Genomic DNA, 21,438 nt, shown 5'->3' with positions numbered 1-21,438 from the left:
TTGTCAAGTGTCTGTCATGCAACATGGTGGTGCTGACCCCTGGGAAAGGGTTTCATAGCCAAGAGCCTTCAACCAGGGAAATCCCTGCCCCTAGCCTAGTGCTGACTGAACCCAGGAACCATAAACAGATCTGTTCCACTCCATCATAAATGCTGGTAGGCAGAGAAGACAACACGTATACCAAACTACTGTGATTCATGCCCTTACCTGCAGGCTTAAACTACTTCCCAGCTTTGACTGTCTTAATTGTCTAGATTCTTGACTTGAAACCAAAATAAGAAAGCATTTTCCTTACCCTATTCCCAATGCACTCCAGCGATTAATGCAATTGCTCAAGTTTTCTTCCACTGGGCAGGTCTTTGGGTTAGATTCTCCATCAAGGCATAATGTGATGTTCAGTGGAATATAGTCTTTACCATCCTAAATAATTAACAGAAGAAAGAGAAGCCGGTAAGGATCAGTTCTTCCTCCTGATGGCCTGGACATTAATGGCTATCAAGCTCTACTGGAATCATCTTCCAAGCAGGACTGTGCACTATGAAAGCCATGTAGCTATTTGTTTTGGTTTTGATGATTTCTTTAAGGCAGTCATGAAGTTCTTTGCAATACACTAAATCCAGCGTTAAGGGCTTTGCGCAACATTCACTATCTTGTTGTCTTTCCATGAGGCAAATCTTTCATTTTGGGGAGCTCCACTAAGAAGAATGGATGAAAATTCCAGTCCCTTGGAGGCATCTGAGCACTAGCACTCCATTGCTTCATCAATCATGGCAGCAAAGTGCAAGACCTTCAGGTGCCCCTGCATTCTAGGCCATGTTTTTCAAGCTTCTTCTCTCATGGCAACAACAGCTCTGCCTCTGGTGCTCATGCATCATCTAGGAAAACTAAACATTTTGAGCATGCAGCATCACTGAGTGATCTCCGGCTTGGAGGACACCAAGATGCTCATATCCATTTGAAAGCAGCTGGCTTTACAGGGCTCTCCTATTGCATCCTGGACAAACTTGCAGCCAATTATTTCCTACTAGTGTTATTTATTATCATGCCCCAATGCGCCTCAGTTAAGTTGGGCACTCAAAAAAGAACTAGATAAGTTCATAGAGGAGAGGTCCATCAATGGCTATTAGCCAGGATTGGCAGGGATGGTGTCCCTAGCCTCTGTTTGCCAGAAGCTGGGAATGGGTGACAGGGGATGGATCACTTGGTGATTACCTGTTCTGTTCATTCCCTCTGGGGCACCTGGCATTGGCCGCTGTCGGAAGACAGGATACTGGGCTAGATGGACCTTTGGTCTGACCCAGTATGGCCGTTCGTATGTTCTTATGGGCTGTCTCAGTTAGGCACTCAATGACATTTTCAATGTTTTGCCATCTTTGGCGATTTCCATGGGCTCAGTGTAATGGGACTCAAAACACCCAAATCCATGTTAAAGGCCCACGTTTATGTGTGGGAGAGGAGAGACACAGAGCCAGCCAGCATGCGAGGCTATAGCAGAGCTGGGAATTTGAAATGAGTAATGCCTATTTATAGCCTATGAGCTTCTGTTCAAATTGAGCAGTTGCAGCTAATGACAGCCATTCCTTATTATTGCAGCCTTAAACCACTTTATTTCCTGTGCTTTCATTACAACAGTTGCCACTGCATCCTTAATATACTTCAGCACCTACCTAAGGAAGCTATGAATTCTCAGCAGCAAGTGCTAATTATTACAATTATCTGTAGAAGTGGCTCTGTGTCGTCTTAAACCCATTTATCAACATTCTCTTCCCTTGATTTTAATTCTGAGGCGTAATTAACTGCTTGGTCCCTTATCACGATTCCTGAGTTCCCTTTAATTTCCTTTGCTTGCAGCATAAGGCTCACAAACTCTTCCTGGCTTTTGCACATTGCAAAACAAGTGTCTTTCAATTTAGCTTCACTGATGTATTAGTTTCCAAAAGGGAAGGGCCAGGGGAGAGAGCTTGATTTCTTCTTATAATGGAATTGACAGTTACATAACTGAGGTATTGGGGGTTTTTTAAAATGGAGAGAAAAAAGTTGATCTAACTATTATGAAATTGACAATTATGTGATTGACTCTTTGAGCCTTAAATGGCTTCATTTCGAAGTTCCTAAAAGTAACAATGAGCTTAAATACAGAGAAAAGGGGGTGAGGGGAGAGAGAGAGAGAGTTCAGACCAATTGTAGGAAGAGAACTATGCTACTGGCAGTTTGCAATATTGAAAACTAATTAAAATGTTTTGTGAGATAAAGAGCTATTGTTCCTCTAGGGGGCAACTGAACCTTTTTAAAATTAATGTACTGTAAGTGTTTGCTCGTTGTGGATGGATAAACATCTCATTTTCTAACCAAAATGCCCTTTGAATATGTAGCATTTTCCACTCCTACGCTCACACCAATAGCTGTTTTCACTGTGTTCTTTGTGGTGATGTGAAGTCATATCTTATATTCAGGGCCGGCTCCAGGCACCAGCTCAGCAAGCAGGTGCTTGGGGCGGCCAATGGGAAGGGGCGGCACGTCGGGCTCTTTGGCTGCCATTTGGCAGCTGGTCCCTACTGGAGGGAAGGACCTGCCACCGAATTGCCCCCGAAGAAGAAAGCGGCACGGTGGAGCTGCTGCCAATCGTGATCGCGGCCTTTTTTTTTTTTTTTGTCCCGCAGCTTGAGGCGGCAAAACCCTGGAGCCGGCCCTGCTTATATTGGAGCTTAACCCTGGGATATCATCTCTGCACACATGCGACAAACCAGCCACACAGCTGTACCTGTTGCACGTTTGCCTGGAGGAGGTCTCCTAAGCGCTCAACCAGCTCTGTGAAGGTGGGCCGCTCTGTGGCAACTCCATGCCAACAATCCAGCATAGTCTGGTAGCTACGGAAAAACACATGGACTTTAAGAGAACGTCAGTCTGCGTTTCCAAACCATTTCTTTGTGCTGCTGCTTGTCTCCATCCTCATCTAGATGGCTTCCCACCTGATACCTCCAATGGAGGTGACAAATCAAATCCCTGTGTTCAGAAGCATTGCATTACACCCCCAGTCATGTCTTTGCACTCCATGCTTGTGTTTCAATCAATTCTCTAAGTTGTTTACGCTGAGCTAGTTTAACTTTGAGTCGCAGGCCCTGCTGATGTGGCTGAAAGCAGGTTACAATTACGGCTACATAGACACTCCCACAAAACTGGAAATCAAACAAACATGGTAGTTCCTTGAACTGAGATTTCATACACCACAACTAGCCTGAAATGATCTGTTAACCCCTTTGCCCATCGACAGATTGGCCCTGAAGTTGACTTGGTGGTTTGTTGTTATTGGTCTATGGTATCAGGGAGCCTGGGGTAGACACAACCCCAAAATTTAATAAATGGGTTACAAGAAAGAAAATCTGACAAACCCTCCCCACATCTCAACACACAAATCAAAGTCCCTGTTACGATGGTTAAAATCTGTTGTCCAGGGCTGGGAGTAGAACTCTTACATTTCTGGAGTGGAATATTCTGGCGATCTCATCCGTGTTCCTTCTTTGAGGCGGCGGCAAAAGTCCTCATCAATTTGCACACCCGGGTATGGTGAGGCACCTGTAGGTACAAACAGAGAGGGTGACCTCACCTGGCTTGGTCACTGTCCATCTGAATGCAAAACATCAATGGTGATTGCTGAGCATTCCAGCCTAGCTGGAAATCTGGGGCCTGATCCTAAAAGGTGCTGATGGAATGGGAGTTGCAGGTGCACAGCATCTCTCGGGATAAGGACCTTTGACTGTAGAAATAACATTGTGGGCCAGATTTACAAAGATTTAAATTGCTTAAAAAGCTTATGGGTCTAAGTCCCACTGAAAGTCATTTTTAGGCTCGTCACAAAAATTCTAGGTCCAAAGCCAATTGCATCCACCTTCTAAATATCAGCCCTTCACGATATACTAAAGCAGCACATTGCCTGGCACTTTCTGTTGCTCCTAAAGGACCACGATACACATATATTTTCAGTGATGAGTGATGAAACCCAAACGGGCATGGAGGTTCAGCTCAGTTCACAGTAGCACCCAAAAGGACTTTGTTCTAGAAATTTCATTAGAACAGGAACTCCCTCTAGCTAGAGGTTTCTGGTCAAGCTGAGCAATACATTCATACTAAAACCAGGGTCAGAATCACCCAGAAATGAAACACAGCAGAACAAAAAGCAAAATGCCTGTCAGTTTCATGCCTTAAATAATCTCCTGGGTTAAGTAGGAAGGTTCCTTCTAGTTTATCTAGATACACTCTCGTTTCAAAGTAATGCCCCAGGCCAAATTTTCCTCTACCTGAATATATGTAAAGTAATAATGAGTCTTGCAATCTTCACTAACTCATTCAGTCCCTGTGACATCAATGGTACTCGCTGCTCAGGTGAATAAGGCTGGGGGGTGCTGTAGGCTTTTAGCCGTATGTGACACAAAGGCAATGGGAGCCATAGGTCAGCTAAATCCCCCCCTAGACATGCAACTGAACTCTTCTTCCTCTTGTTCAAGCCAGGTTAGTGTTGCATATGTTGGGCGAAATCCTGAAGTCCTTAGACAAAACTTCCACTGAGTAATGACCAAGAACCCTCAGACTTTGGCCCATTATAAATACAGAAGGGGGAAAATTGAAGGTTAGGGTCCCCCTGGGAACTGGTGGAAAGAAAGTGGTTTACTCTTCCCCTTAGACCCTCAAGTACTTCAGTTTCCTCCTCTTGAGATCCCCCCATTGGACCTGAGTGGATTAACCTTTCTAGAGCCAGAGGGCCGGGTATAAATCCCTGTGGGGTCTATCAACGGCACTACTGGGGAGCGGGAGGAATTGGTAGCGGTGCAAGGCTCTCACTCCCCACTAGCTCAGGACTAAAAGCCCAAGCAAAGTTGCTGGGCAAGGCCCAACCCCTTGTTACATTAAGTTCCGATTGGTTAGCAGATGAACCAAACACACTGCAGGGAAAATGCATGGAAGCATGTCTGTGTCAACTCACCACATTCCCCTTGTTCTCATTAGAAACTTGTGAGACTGTCCCTCAAATAATGACATCTGTACTAATGTGACCAGGAAACCAATGCACACAAATAAATCATGCTCCTTAATGCAACTGTCAGGGCAACGCGAGTATGTAAGTGAGCCGAGCTGCCCTGTAATAGCTCATGTTTTCCCTGTAGAAGTGAATTCTATGTCAGAACAGCAAGCACAGCAGAGACACGCTCCTGCTTTGGGAAATGTTCACTTTCTTCCAATAGTGCCTCAGTTTTCACCCGTTTTCTGTCTCAGTGTGAATGTAATACTAGTTCAATTTGCTGGCCTGACAGCCTGGAAAATGAAGGGCTTTGTTTATCCACAGAAGAGGGAAATCACAGCCCGCAACAAGGCAAACTTCCCTTTCCACCTCTTTTCCATTCCCTGTTTAATGTGCCTCAAACATAACCCGGAGGAACCACTTCTAGGGGAATTCTGTCTCCAGGGCCATCCAATCCTTAACCTTCAGCCAGGGGAGGAAGGCACTTAGTGCCAATTGTGACTGCATTTTTGGATGTAAACGCACTAGGAACTGGATTGACGCCACCATCTTATTTCACATGGGTTGCCCAGCAGCCAACCGACAGAAAGAGTAATCCTCATTTTGTCCTGTTTTACACAATACAAATAATCTTCAGTGCTGTTCTATTACATGCACAGACATAGGGATGGAGACTCTCTCTATATATGGTGGGATGCATCCTATTCCCTCACTGACTTGGAGAGTGGGAATCTTCAGCCAGCTACAGCCTGTTGTGTGGCATTTGTGATTGAAATTACAGCCAAAGACCACATACACAGATTGCAAAGGGACTCAGAGACCTTTCTGGGCTGAAGAGGGCTATAAATTAGTGGGTGTCCCTCCCATTGGAGTCAATCTGAGTTACGCCTGCTTACACCAGAGTTTAAATTGGGCCTAGAGCTCTAAAAAGGTCCCTAGTTCATTATCAAGGATCCAGGCCAGCTGGGTGAAATTCAGTGTTGGAACAAAGTCAAGGGAACTACAACAGTGGAGTAGAAGCAAAGGTACAGAAATCAGTGGGAGTCAGACACCTAAATATCTTTGAGATTCTGGGCCTATGAGCCTTTTTGGACATCACAGATTCTACAACCAAGGCCCTATAGGGTTCTGTAAGGTTTTCATCCATTTGGGGGAAAGGAAACGGGGTGTGAGAAAGAGGCTGAGCTTATCTTTAAAAAAATATTCCCACCCCATTCCCTCAAAAAGAATATGAAATTCCCCTTCTCCTCCTAGCACCTCTGGGTTCCCTCCTCCCCAGCAGAGGTTGGAATCTGTAACACAGCCATTTCTTGTCATAGTCTGGCATCCCTGAGGCTGGCTGAAGAGTTTGGAAGAACATTTAATCTGTTTTGAACAGCAGGGATTTAATGGAATCCGAATCTGGGCCCAGCTCTTGAGGAATCTGTATGCGGTTTACTTTCTATAACATTCCTGCCTGATCTCCTGTTTTCTTCAAGCTTGGGAATGTCATCATATACTGCACGCTTGTGGGCGGGAACAAGCCATGCAGAAATATTAGAAATTGAGAGAGTACCAAAAAGTGACTATTCCCCAAATAATTTAACTGCATGAGCCTTGCCACTTGATCCCTGGTATCATGCACTACAGGGCTGGGATTGTGGAAGTAGCAACGAGCTAACTGAATAGGCTCGGAAGGCAGTCTATGGTAGGGTGATCAGATGTCCCGATTTTATAGGGATAGTCCTGATTTTTGGGTCTTTTTCTTATCTAGGCTCCTATTACCCCCACCCCCATCCCGATTTTTCGCACTTGCTGTCTGGTCACCCTAGTCTATGGCAGTTTAGAGTCACCTGGCCACAGTTATCTGAAATCCTTTGGTCTGTGAACTGGGACAGAAATCCCATCAGCAGTGTCACAAAACAATCTGATCTTGTGTTTCCCCGGTTTTAGCTGAGTTGGAAATATATTGTGAGACTCATTTCTGTTGTGTATCTATAGTTCCCTTCCCAGTTTTGTCCGACACCAGGAATAATAAGAGTCATAATCAGAATGATAAGATAATGTTTTGCATGTATGGCAGTGTAATGCTGACAGACCCCAGTCGTCATTGAACCTGGGACCTCTGGAGCTTAGTGCATGAGCCTCTACCACATGAGATAAAAGCCAACTGCCTATTAGCTAAGGCTGTAGAGTAGGCTCATTAATTGCACTCTAAGTGGTCTCGGTGCCACTAGATGGGATAAAACACCACACCCAGGAGGTGTGGGGGTTACAGCAGCACCTTTCATCCAAGGATCTCAGAATGCTTTTGAAGTCTTTAGTGTATGAATTGACTCGCTTACCTGAAATAGGTAAGAATGAATATACCTAAACTGAGACATGCATTGGTATGCACATTTTCTGGACTTTGACCCTCAGAGCTGTCATGCTAACTGAACTGTCCATCTTCACACAGTCCATCTTATATTTCATACATGACAACCCTGAGGACTACTAATGCCAGGCTTCAGTATCTCTTAGACTGTGGAGTAGTTTCCCAAGAGAAGTGGGTAGAATCTCATTGCTTGGGACATTTAACACTAGCGTGGACAATACACCGGAGAGTGTGCTGCAGGCAACAACCCTGCATTTGTGAAAAGAGGGACTGCATGACCTAGAAGTCCTTTTCCAACTCAGATTTCTGTGATTCGACACTATCGTAAGCAGAGACCTGTCCAGCCAGCAGATTTCCACGTGGAGGAGCCGAGTATGGCTGAGATAGTGATGAGTCATCCCAGCTGTTTTACGCTGCAAGTTTAGTACATTCCGGCATGCAGAAGAGCAATCCAAACAGACCAAAAGTCAGCTCTGCTTTGCTAAACTGCACTGGCTACCTCATGCTAATTGTCTCTGCAGCAGAGTTTATCATAAAGAACTAGGCCTTGGTGAAGTGCTGGATCACAAAGGGCAAGATGAAAGCCATAGCCTGGTAAGTAAGTGCTGTGGACACTGTTAGCCTAAACAGTTCTGGAATATTTCAGGGCATTTCCCTGTTTTGATTTACATACATTGATTGGGGCTTGTGAGAGGTGGGGAGCTGGTTATAATGTGCAAAGTGAACCCTCAGTATGTGAAAGCTGGTCATTCTTGGGCATCCACTGTAGGACACTGGTGAGAAAGAGTGGCAAGAAGGCAGGGAAGAGTGATTCTTGATATGCAACCTATTGGCCAGGGTTGACCTCCTATCAAGTGGGGCCAGCTCAGAGCTCAAATGCATGGAGCAAAACACTCCTGCACCTCATTATGGTCCATCTGGACTCTGGTATTGGTGTAATTATTTGGATTTTGGCTGCTAGGAAAGGCTGGGAAAAATGTGGGTTCAGATGATATGACATTTCCCTTGGGGGAACATTCAAAGATGTGGCTTGCACTGGATATTAAATAACCCTCTTTTTGATCTCACTTTTATTTTAGTGGGCTAATAAGATGCTGATGTTGCATTACCAAATGCTGGTTGTTTACATAATTACTTCTGATTGCTTTTTGAAACCCCGCAAATTTAAATTCCAGGAGAGACTGACATTCTGTAATGTGCCAGGCAATTGATTTCAAAATGCATTATCTGCCACCAACTGTGCTGACCCCATTTAAATAATTAGTAGCAAAACCAGCTACAAAATCAAGATAAACAATTCCTCCTGTGTAGGTTTACCTGCGCATCAACAGAACTAATGCACTCTGCCTAGCTCAGAGGAAATTTGTAGTGCTTTATTTCCAGATTCAACTTTTGGCCCTGACAGGACCTATGTCCAAACCAAACTGCATTTTTTTCAGGTCAATATCTTTCTTTTTAAAAGGTACTGAATCTGTGGGACCCTGTAAAAGCAGCGATCATGGATGGGAGCCAAAACATTCCCTGTAGCAAAGACAAATAACTTTCTGTACTCTGGCTCTCAGTGATCTGTAAAACTTTTATATAAGAGGGTTCAATCAGTGACAGAAGCCCTTAATTAAATATTTATCATGTGAGCTGCAGATGTGACTATGGACATGCCTGGATGATCCTTATGAAAACCCCTCTTAGGGAAAACGACTGGCTTTTGAATCAGTGCCATGGAAAGAGGAAAGTGGCTTGTGATCTACATCATAACAGAAGGATAGGAAGTCCTAAGGATGGTCAAACTGTGCTGTAATTTAGTGGATTCCTCTGGCTTCAGAAAGGCCTGTCTAAATTTACATTACTTTCAGACTGTTTTAAGTGGCCCCAATTAAGCAACTTCATTGAGAAAAGGGGCTACTTAAACCAAGCAGTCTGAAAGTAACTTACATTTATTTTTAAAAGCATTGTGAATAAAAACAGAAGAATAAAAATCTACTTACTGGATTTTGTTATTATTACTCTTGACTTTTATTTGGCACCTTCTGTATTAAAAGGCCAGTGAAGAGAATCTCACGCCTGTTTCAACACCACCCTTGGGAGTGGCTGGATGTGTTTCCAGCTCAGCATCACTGGGGCTTCCTGAAGCATTTTTTGCCATTCACCAACAGCCAGTTCACTTGGGTCTTTGCAGATATCCCCATAGTGTGACTGTCCCCATTAATTGCGTCTCTACATGCTAATATACTTCCCTCGGTCTGCTGGCTGGCTGCCACAGTTGGGTCATGTAGAGTTCAAGGATCTGAGTTCTAGCCTTCCTCTTACTGTGACGCTCCCAAGGGTATGTAGCAGAATGACCCCTGTGAAGCCCCTAGGAAGCCATAGATGTGTTACACTACAGCAACAGAATTCTAAGTCGATACAAGGGTAGAGACATACCCAGACTCTGGAGAAAGCAATAACTCCCGGTCCCAGACTTTAAACAGTGAAGTGTCTCTTTTGCATGCTAATATAAACTACAGATGAACCCAAACCAAAGCCGGAGTTTCAAAACACTCCTGAGCTTCAAGGAAGTTCAAATCAGGTTCTGAGCATTGCAGCCAGCGCTCAATCTCCATAATGAGCTAAACCAAAACCCTGGATCTGAATAGTCCCAAACTTTGGGGAATTCTGCATCCAGTTCTGAACTTGGCATCATGGGCTCAATGTTAATCCCAGCCAATCTATAATTTGCAGGCATTGGAGGATCACCCAGGACTGTTTAGAACTCGGGAGTTTAACTATATGGAGTTACTGTTTTCATTTGTTTGGAAATGCTGATTAGAAAACCACTGGACAACCCTGAGGAAAGAGAAGATGCCACATTGTACAAGGAGGATTTGGGAACAGAGGGATCCCACTGGCTGTAAGCGACATTGTGTGGTTCAGTTTTAGGAGCCTTACCTGTTGGGTAATGACCAGATCTCAGACTGAGCTTTCGAAGAAGTCTCGTCTAATGGCAGGATAAAGCTCATAGAGCACCAATGTCCTCATTCCAAACATTCTGTGCCTTTGCAAGCGATGTACACGTGCAGTGAAACCCCGCTATAATGCGATGTTTGGGGCCAAAAAATTCCATCGTGATAAATGCGGGGTCGCGGTATAGCGGGATTTCAAGCCGCTCAGTTTAAGTCAGTGGTCCCCAATGCGGTGCATTGATGTGCGCCGCCTAGTGCCTAGTGCCCAGCAGGGGAGAGGAGCTGCGGCCCCACGCCTGCCGGGGACAGATAACTCCAGGGCTGCGGGCGTCGGTGCTCTCTGTCCCCGGCAGGAGCGGGGCCGTGGCTTCTCTCTGGCTTCTCCGGGGCTGCAGGCGCCGGTGCTCTCTGTCCCTGGCAGGCCGGAGAGAAGCTGCGGCCCCGCACCTGCTGGGGACAGAGAGCACCGGTGCCTGCAGCCCTGGAGTTCTTTGTCCCCGGCAGGCGCAGGGCCGTGGCTCCTCTTGAAGCCGGAGAGAAGCCGCAGCCCTGCACCTGCTGGGGACAGAGAGCACTGGCGCCTGCAGCCTTGGAGTTCTCTGTCCCCGGCAGGCGCGGGGCCGCGGCTTCTCTCCTCTGCTGGGCACTAGGCGGGGGCACATCAATGTCCCGGCAGGCGCCATGGCATTGGGGACCACTGGTATTAGGCCTTAAAGGGGAGCCAATGTATGATCGCGTTATATGCGATTTCACGTTACGGCGGGGTGCGTTATTGCGAGGATTGACTGTACAAATATGCATTCTATCTGTTTGCTTCCAAAATGACTAATGGAGGCTGGCATGGGTTCTCCTGTCAAGATTATGATGGCTGCAGCCAAAGTGTAATTTTACTTATCAGCATTTTGAGGGGAAGCAGAATCAAGCCTGGGGCAAGAGCAGCCATTGTAGCTGTTAGCTCATACACAAAAATTCCCTTGTGGTTCACTGTCTACCACTAGCAATGTCAGACCATTATGTCAACAACAGCGTAATTCTCTGCAACCTATAGGCTGTGTGGTTTCTGATCCGAAGCCAGACTTCTCATGGGAAAATATGGTTTGACAGGGAAACTTTCACCACTTTAAAAAAAAAAAGTTTCAATCCAGAGCAGCCCTGCTTTGTGTTTGTCACACACTCTCCTGGTATCGATTGTTACAAATTTAAAATCTGGGATTTTTTTTAACATGCATTAAGAGCCAAATGTTGTCAGTCTAGAGCAACTGCTATTTTATATTCAATTACTGTTAATTTACACCAGACCAACTGAGATCAGAATGTGACTCTGTATCCTTTGCTCTTTTGTTAAAGCCCTTTGCACAATAACATCATGTTAAAAAAGTGAAATGAAATAAAAAATGATCTTACCCAGAGAAAATATTTCCCATAGTAACACGCCAAAAGACCACACGTCACTCTGCGTAGTATAAATTTTATCAAAAATAGCCTCTGGAGCCATCCATTTAAGTGGAAGTCTTGCCTAAGAATAAAAAAGATGAGGCACATGGCCAGTTATTGTGGTTGTTAATCTGCCCAGTCCCTAGGGGGAGTAATATTCAAGATTGGCAGGTCAGGTCCTTTTCACTTACATCTCCTTTCCGTACATAGTCAGGATCTTTGTAAATATCCCTGGCCAGTCCAAAGTCACAGATCTTAACCACGTTGTTTTCCGACAGAAGGATGTTCCTTGCTGCCAAATCCCGATGAATACACTGTGAGGAAATGTGGACAAGTGAAATCAGAGGTTTTGCCTGAACATCAGGCTGCTAATGGAGTAAAAAGCCTGGGGACTCTTTTGAAAAGTGAAAGAAAAACGAGCTTGTGTTGGAGCTGGGTGGAGTGGGAAAATGTGTGTGGGAGCCTGCCAAAAATATACTGTCATATGGTAGAAAGAAAATAACTCAGCACAAGGAGTAGATTGAGAAACATGGTGGCTGGTCATTTCTCAGACTCTTTACATGTTAAATAAATCCTACTTGAACAGCTAAGATCAGAATGGATTTGCAACCCCCCCAGTTAAATATTAAACCCTATGGGCCAAATTTTACAGGAGAAGGCCCATGGATCAATACACAATATTTGCATATGCAATTACCATAAGTGAGTGATTGTACATATGCAAAACTGTGCACACAATCTGATTCCTGGGTACTGTCATGGTAATCATCTGACAGATCCACAATTATGAACATATTTTTGCACATGGCTTAGACTCAAACGTCTTCAAAAACCTATAGACTATGGATTGAAATGACATTGAGGCATTCATTTGGCTACAGTTACCAACAATTACCAGCACGCAAAACTATTAGAGCTACATTCCTCTGAAGTTATCAGAGGGCTTTTCCTCCATTGTGGAAGGATATTTCCTTCCTGGAGGCAGGAGAGATTTCTTCTATATCTGTCATGGAATTCAGATGACGTTGCCCGATTTTTTTCCATGCCTTCCAGCTATGGTCCCATGGCATAGCTGCCGTGCTTCCAGCCAACAACAGGCGGAGACTCCCTTTGGAAGTCTACCAATGCCACTCCTTACTTGACCAGAAGATTCAGTGGAGTTACAATAGTGTAAAATAAGTACAAGTCACAGGAGGATCAAGCCCAATAATATACTTAGTCTTTATCTCTAATGGCTATGGCTCTATGAAAGAAGCTCATCTCTTGAGGTTTATTGAATGAAATACAAAGACATAAGGCAGAGGAGTGGCGCAGAAATAGAACTCACTTTTCTGGAGGCCAGGAACTCCATGCCTTTTGCCACCTGGAAGCTATAGCAGATCAGATCCTCCAAGGTCAGGGGTCGCTTCTGCAGATCCTCACCATCTAGAAGAGACCACAGAAACATGAGAACCTAGAGGAGAAGGCTAGACAGCTGAAAGACCTCTAGCATTAATCATGCCTACCAATCCTGGAGAGCACGTAAAGAGGGACATTTGGGGAGAAAAGACGGGACATTCCTTTTAACTCCATCAGGTGAAGAGAGTTTTCTGGAAGGGCAGATTGGCAACACAAACATTCTGCTAAAATTTTGCTACCGTCCCTCCTCCGTAGAAGAAGCAGATGGTGTGTGTGTAAGTGTGTTATTGCAGACCTTCTGTAGTGAGCATGAGGGAGAACTCATAAGGTTTACACTAGCAGTGCTTTGCCGGTATAGCTGTGAAAGTGTGCCTATTGTGGATGCAGCTTCTACTGGCCCCAGCCCCAACAAGCAAAACAAGTTATTCCAGCAAAAGTGCAGTTTTAGTGGTATAACTGTGCCTACATTAGGGGCTATTGCTGGTCCAGTTATGTAGGTCACAAATCACCCCTCATCCTATCCCCACCTGATATAGCTATGACAGTAAACATTTGTGGTGTAGACCTGGCTGGAGTCTGCCATGACCTACAGGACTTGTCAACAACCAAAGAGACTTTGTAAAGCAAGTGACCCTTAGGGCAGGGTTTAGTCAGAAACAAGGGAAACATTTAAGACAAAGGATTCAGGAGTAGATAAGTTTCTTTTACCTTCTTCTTCCTCTTCCGAGTCACTGTAACTCTTATCTTCAATGAATCCTGAACTGGCCGAGCTTCCTGTGCTGGCCACACTCTCAAGGCGCCTCTTGATCAGCTCTGTTAAATCACTGTTGGACTCATCCAGACTTTTCTCTGCTTGGTCAGAGTTCTCCTGGGACTAAAAATTCCATAGAAATGATTTACCTTGGTGAAGTGCGATGCCCAGGCAGTTCAGGGTATTTAAAGGAATGACATGGCAGAGGTTGGGAAAGGATCTTATGGCGACGTCCCCATAAGTGTTTTGCAAAAGCACTTTTCAAGTAATACAGAGAGAGCTGCACGGGGTAGGGAACCACAGCCGATCACTGTAGCACACAAACAGTAATGGGCAGAGGAGGAATTGTGGCATCAGGGAAAATTCCCTTCTCTTACATGAGGTCTGTAGCCATTTATTTTATTTAAAGTGAATTTAGTGAAGTGGTATTACACTGCCATGGGTTTGGCTCCGGTTGCTGCAGTTTCAAGCTCAACAGAGTGAAATTGCCTCTGGTGCTTTTCTCAAGGATACACACAAAGTCCAAGGATAATGACCACATATGCAATCACACGTACAAAGTTTTATCTGTACTATAAGTTTTATTAAAGTCACAAGCAAGGTGATGATTAGCCCTGCATATAGAAATCCTACAAAAACCTATGCAATAATTATAACCATAGTAATCTCCAGGGATATTCTAGGGTCCAATGGATCTCTCAAAGGATCATCGCTAGAGGGACAGTTCCTGCTGGGGTTCCTGTGGGGTTGTCTCTTGGGTCTTCCCATTTTTATCCAACTATGGAATCCTCTTTTATATTGTAATTTTGACTATACCTAACACTCTATGCATGTGCATGAAGGTGTCAACCTTCTTTTTCCTTATATATATATCCACACCCCATGAATATTGGGATGCCCTATTTTTCATAGATTGGCTGTAGTTCCTCTTATTCTCATTAGCATCTACACACAACATGTACCCTGCAGTCAGGACACATGTTGTAAAAGATGTTGCAGTAAGGTATCGTGATCTTGTGGTCAATTTTCTGCCACATTACCTGTTGGCACATCTTTCCAGTAGTCTTGTGATCTTACTGGCGTAGAGTCATTCTCTGGTCACTTACATATGTCAAGCATTCTTAAGTCTATGGCCTAGTATGGCTAAGCTGAAATATTACAGGCCTTACCTGGAGGCCCTGTGTTTCAGCCCTGCTTTACCTAGATACACAATAAATACTTATCACTCCTCAATACTTAATAATCTTATTCTTCTATGATCCTACAACCTAAACCTATTTAGCACACATAAATTATACGTAACATAGCATATGAGTTAATCATAACATCACGCAGCACAACAATAAATGGATAATAAAATGAACTAATTGGCTACAGTTACCATATGTGCTTTAGTGTCCGTGAAGAGCAGATGTGACCACAAATATTAGAGACATCTGGAAAACTCACACACAATAACCTGCGTCGTACCTGGGAAGGATCAAAGGCTGCACTGATCCTGCATGGATTTGAATCAGTGGTCCCTGTTTTTAGACAGGCTGAGATTTGAAACAACCAGGCTCCCAAAGCTGCTATCTGAGTGTTGTATTTAGTCTTCTTGTGGAAAGAGGGGACTGACCTCACCTCTCCCATAACAGTTTTGGTGGCTAATCTGTTCAGCCCTCTGTGGGACAACAAGACCAGTGAGCTGCTGAGGAGGGAGATGGGATTGAGGAACCAGTGTTTTCATACCTAATGTACAGAGACCATCCACTGCTCTTTCAAGTAGCTAGGGGCTGGTGGTGAGGAAGTGGAATCAGAGCAGTTCTTTTCTCCTCCAAGTCACATAATGATGAATGTGCTGTTTCCATGAGCATTGGCAATTGATTATGCAGTATGGGCTGGAGGTGAGGGTGAGGAAGGGACTGAGATCCTACAGAGGAAGGAGTCCATTCTTCCTTCTCCTCTTACAAGTTGGAATTTGGTGGCCTGATGAAGCGCCAGCATTCAGATATAACTGAGGCCCCTCTATGGCAAGTAGAGAACAAATCCTAATTGTAAGCAGCCAGCCTCTGTGATCATGAATTGCCCATCTTGCAATTGCATAAAAAGCCAGTTGTTTGTTTTACCTTATATGCAACAAAGTCCCCTCGTTTTCCTCTCAGGTAATTAGACAGATTTCCATATTTGCAATATTCTACGATAACCATCAAAGGACCTGCAAAGAGAACAAAAGCAAAGTGACCTTCACAGATGTAAAAGTGGAACATATGCATAGTGCATTTCTGCATTCCTGCCATGGAAAGGGTCTAGAGAAGGACAATGTCTTTAACGTTAATTCAGCCCCATGATTTCCCTTGTGAAGTAGGTAAATATTATCAGCCCCATTATACAGATGAGGAAACTGGGGAATAAAGAAGTGAAATGGTTTTCCAGGTTCACACCATGAGGCAGTGGCTGAGGTGGGAAACTGAGAACAGAACCCAGGAGTCCTAGCTACTACCTCCCTCTTTACCTGTCAGACAACAATATTAGGGAATTGTTTCTCATTTCTAGAAACAGGAACATTAAAGAGGCTAGACCAGAACGTACAATCCCCCGTATTACTAAATTCTTTTTTTTTTCTGTTGGGATCCATTTCGTGGAAGAGCCCTCTGGGTTTTCTGATCTCAGTGTAAATCTTTTTGTATTGTACAGGACTTCATGCCAGTGGAGGCAATACAAACACATATTTAGATCTGTTTATGACACCAGATGAATCAAAAGTTTGCAAAGATATTTGATCTAAAGGCTTTGGAAGCACAAAGGGGCATGTCAATTTCTTCCTTTCTTATTCCTGGGCAAAGTATTTTTTAGTTTGATGTATCTGTTGATTTTATACAACTACGGATATTTTTAGACATCTTTGCAAGTGCTTTTGTGTTTCAGCCCAAGCCATGAGAGAATGAAATCTGCATTTCTGTGCAATTAGCCTCCACTGTACGGTTGCTGGGTTTTAGAAACCAGCACACAAAATGCCTCTAATGTAAGGGAAGGTGAAGTCATGGGATTAGAATGCATGTAAACACCTATTATTATCCATCCTAAGTGGTCAGCCTTTCATCTCCGTAAACCTTGTTCCATCTGGAAACTTCAGATTCAGACTCTTGAGTTCAGACTTCAAAGGAAAAATGCCAAGAGCTGCATCAGGCCATTCAGTGAACATGCAAACCCTAAGCAATAAGCTCTTATCTGCATGTGTCAGAAATACACGCACACAGACTTGTGCTGTGTGTACCTGTTTGGCTCAGTTTGACATAAATAAGTCTGAGAACATGGGATTGAAAACAGAGCCGTGGGAAAGAGCTGATGGGGAGCAAAGAGGGAAGAGAGACATTTTATTTGAAAAAGCAGCAAAGAGTCCTGTGGCACCTTATAGACTAACAGACGTATTGGAGCATGAGCTTTCGTGGGTGAATACCCACTTCTACTGGCTCAAAATGAGGAAGCACCGGGGTTGCAGTCAGCACCTGGGAGTGGGTAACCCAGATAAAGGGGAGAAGACGAGGTTTTTTACTTAACTATAAATATCACTGTATATTTCAATAGGGCCTTTCAGTTGTAAGGATCCTAAAGTGCTACTACGTATGCACTATACGCCGTGGACCTGCTCAGAACCTGCCGCTCCCATTGACTTCAGTTGCAGCCGTGGGTGCTCAGCACCTTTGAAAATCAAGCCCAAGGTTCATACAGTATTATATATACACAGCACCACTCTTTGAATATATGCAGTCACCTCTCTGGTGGAGGTGCCAGCTGATGTAATGTGAATGTCAACGTCACCACCGCAGCCTGTCTAAAGGGGGTTTGGGCTGGAGGCTATGACTGAGAAGCAGTCAGAACAGGAACTGACGCACTGCAGCAAGCACTCCGCTGCTCTGAAGTCTGCAACCTGGGAGAGATCCAAGTGACTATAGCTATGCAACTCATCTCTGATCCTGCCACTGGTCTTTACTGTCTCTTCTGTGTCACCATGCTGCCTCCACCACTGCACTCCATATCATTAGGTTACTTCCCCAAACCAGTGCCTGCTTCTTACAGGGCAAAGAAAAGCTCAACCGGAACATTGTTTCAAAAAACTAAAGTCAGATCTGGCTGGTGAATTCTCAGAGGAAATGCAGATTCCGGCATGACTTTAAAGTGCCACTAAGTGCTTTATTCGTGCCTCTGAAATGTTTCCTAGACGCAGCATCCTCATATTTTAGTTCCTTATTATAAAGCATATTAGAGCATGCATTAGTGCTAACTGCTTAACATCAGATGTTCTGACAAGGTGTTTCAAAGCGACGTTGCAAGGGGCAGATATTGTTAAAATAATGTATTGTGCATGTTTAATGGGTGCAATTATCAAGAGTATTATTACAAGCTATATAAAACTTAACAAGGAATGAGAAAGCCCTGTACTTAGAAATGGTATTTTAATGGAAACTCTTATCCCAATGTCTATCTTGTGAGCCCTAGGCTATTTTTCTTCAGTCTCCACTGGCATTGTTCAAAAGCAAACAAACTAGAGCCTTGCTTGTAGGCTATGCAGTTAGCGCTCTGTAATGCCACATGGGAAACCTGGCTTCCACATCCAGTCTCTTGCTTCCCCAGGTTTTAGCAGTGACTTCTTTGGGCAGCTAGTAAAGTAGCACTAAAAGGGCCTATTCACCCAGAAGGATGCAGGGTAGGGAAAGAGGCTATTGGATGCTCCAAGAGGGGTACTAAGGACCCCCTGGGGACAAGTACACTCAAGCAATGGATAGTCACAATAGGCAAAGGATCATGTTCACCTACATGGACCTTGCTATGATGAGAACTCAATAAGGTGCAAACATTAGGGTTATATTAGTGTTCAAGTTAATGGCTAGTGGCTACAGTTGCATGAGACTGTTCTGGGCGTCTGATTATGACAAGCCACCACACTGACATTTTACTAAGTATTGTTTCTCAGTTTTCTGGGCTTGATTTGGGAGGAGGCACTACCACCATGGCTCACAACTTCCCTCCCTCATTAATCACAGGTCAGCAGCCCAGCGTCAGGGATTGCTTGCCAGTTCCTTTGAATCCTCGAAACATTTCAGATCAATGTGGCTGTCCAGTCAGATGTGGTTTGCAAAGCTACTGGTCTCTTGCCTCAGTGCTCCTGCAGATTCCAAATCTGTGGCTTCCAGATTAGGACAGGGTCTGCCACTTGCTGTCTCCTGCCTGTTCTACTGTGAACTGTAAATGTCTGGTTTGGGGGATAATTTATCTCCTGTCATCCTGCCAACTACCTTAGTAACATTGCTTTTTTTCCTTTGGCTTGGCGACTAGATGTCCCTTGGGAAAATGATATCTTTAATGCCTCAGACAGTTACCAATGTGGGCACCATCTCTTTGTCTCCATTTATTTTACCCTGGTTTCTTTGCCCTCAACCCTTGTCCTCCATCCTTTGGAGATTGTTTTCAAGGTTCATCATAAACACTGAAGAGGCATCCATGGTAGATGTTACCCTGTAATGGAAAGCATAAAGCAAAGAGAGCCAGCACTGTTTTAAAGGGCAGGCTAAGAAGGGGAAGGATGCTCCAGTGGTTAGGCGGTAGGCTAGGATCCTGGAGACCTGGGGTCAAGTCCCTGCTTTGTGTGACCTTGGGCAAGCCACTTAGACTTTCTGTGCCTCATATTCCTTTCTGTAAAATGGAGATGTTAGTACTTCCCAACCTCACAGGGGTGTTGTGAGGCTAGATACATAAAAGGTTGTGAGGTGCTCAGATATTGGGCCATATAAGTACCTTAGATAGTAGAAAAGTAGAGAAAATGAAGGGAAGGTTTATGTTAGGAAGACATTCAAAAGCCATCATTGTCAAATTCTGCCCCCATACAACTTCAGTGGCAGCTGCCAGGTTACATTGTATTGTACTGGGCACCAGCTTGTGTGTCCGCTGCTGGCCCTCTCTTGATTGGAAAGTTAGACATGCATGTGTGTGCGGTAATAACACCCAGTAACGGAGACCCTCCCACAGGACGTGAGCCCTAATAGCTAACGAAGATTCTCCTTTTTGTTTGAGCAGTAAGGGCCCATGTTTCTGAAGCAGAATATCCTTTGTTCTGTCCCTGCTGATGACCGTGAAGATGACATGGCTGCAGAATTGCTATTGCAACCAAGCACAATCACTGAGCATGGATTTGCTGAATGCTTCGTGGGAGGAGGTTTCTCACCTCCTGCTTTGGTGCAGGCTCCCAGCAGGTTGACCACGTTCAGATGGTGTCCTATGTGGATGAGGATCTTCAGCTCGGACATTAAAGCCTTGCACTCATTTGTAGTTGCACATTCTGCTTAAGATAAACAGGACAAAGCCATCTTTACACAACAGGATATTTGTAACAGGACGCAGAAAATCCTGTTTACACTTGAAAACAAAACCCACCCAGGTTACTTGTGCTATCTCTGCCTCTCAGACTCCTAAACAGATAAGAACTCATCCGCCTGCCATGACCCTTCTGCAATGGATTAACACTTTGCCCTTTCGGTGCCTCTTGCCTTCTCTGCAGTGGGTCACAGTGGGTTATTATCCTGCAGCAGAACCTCTCTAATGCCACCTAGATACTGGGAGAACCTTTGCAAAGAACTAAATATTGCAAATTTAGCAAGTAAACAAACACATCCAAAAAGGCAAGGAGATAATGCAAGAGAAAATGTTTTTTTCCATGCTTGTTGGTGATTGTAGTTTAGTAGCAACTCTTTGCAATAATACTTCACAGGATCTACTTTTCAGAGGTGCTCAGCTCTCACCACTCCAAGTAATGGGAGCTCTAGTTGCTCACACATCTGAAAGTCAGGCCCTGTAGTGTGCCACTCAGTGTACTCCAGTACTTTTTATAAAATAACCAAGTCTCAGTCATATGAGACCTCACTACAGTGCTGTCACTGGTCTTAAATCATCCCTAACAAATGGGAAGAGTGGCCATGTCTGTGTGTGAATTGTAAAGTATATGGCTTTGTGAAACACAGACTAAAAGAATCTGCTGTACTTCACAAAGTCAAGGGTGGGACCATAACTCCTGAATACTAGGTCTTGTCTGAGTTACATGGACATTTCCTCAGTGTTGATCCCACTGCTAACACCATATATTTTCCATATAGTTGGGACTTTAACTAGTGATTTTCTACCATCTTTGTATCATTTTCATGATTAAAACAAACAAAACAAAAGGGGGTGGATAATGTTGCATGTTTTCTGCCACCGTGCACAGTCTGTTTGTGTGACAGTTGGGGGTTAGCTTTAGAGCTGAGTGAATAACTTATAACAAATCATTTATTCTGACAAACTATGCCTCTTTTTCTGGTTGCAGAATTGTCCATGAACAGATTTCCCACCATCTTGGCATTTCTTATGCCTCATAAAGAGATAAGTACTCCAAGCCTGAGTCTCCTTCAGCAGGCACCAGTTTTAACTCCATTGACTTCAGTGGAGTTCAACCCGATTTACACGGCTTTGAGATGGGAACCCGGCCCAGTAATATTTAAATTGAACATCATCTGAAATTCTTTATGACACTCTA

At 44.3% G+C, this 21,438-nt stretch overlaps 1 protein-coding gene across 2 annotated transcripts in view; it reads right to left on the bottom strand.

Annotated features, from left to right (window-relative positions):
* The window catches only part of LOC120371478 (vascular endothelial growth factor receptor kdr-like), a 122,634-nt gene that overhangs the window by 22,296 nt on the left and 78,900 nt on the right, over positions 1–21,438 (bottom strand). The window contains exons 17-25 of one of the 2 annotated variants that reach the window (XM_039487257.1): positions 20,095–20,211; positions 16,001–16,089; positions 13,850–14,015; positions 13,071–13,168; positions 11,935–12,057; positions 11,714–11,825; positions 3,474–3,573; positions 2,762–2,867; positions 296–420 (exon numbers count right to left, since the gene is read on the bottom strand). In XM_039487257.1, the coding sequence (XP_039343191.1) occupies positions 296–420; positions 2,762–2,867; positions 3,474–3,573; positions 11,714–11,825; positions 11,935–12,057; positions 13,071–13,168; positions 13,850–14,015; positions 16,001–16,089; positions 20,095–20,211 (1,036 nt within the window). The remainder of the gene's footprint in view (positions 1–295; positions 421–2,761; positions 2,868–3,473; positions 3,574–11,713; positions 11,826–11,934; positions 12,058–13,070; positions 13,169–13,849; positions 14,016–16,000; positions 16,090–20,094; positions 20,212–21,438) is intronic. The other variant, XM_039487258.1, reaches the window with a different exon arrangement.

This window comes from Mauremys reevesii, linkage group 9 (genome assembly GCF_016161935.1).
Source record: "Mauremys reevesii isolate NIE-2019 linkage group 9, ASM1616193v1, whole genome shotgun sequence".
Classification (NCBI taxonomy): domain Eukaryota; kingdom Metazoa; phylum Chordata; order Testudines; family Geoemydidae; genus Mauremys; species Mauremys reevesii.
The sequence above is the reverse complement of the archived record's forward strand: the minus strand, read 5'-3'. Positions and strand labels throughout refer to the sequence as shown.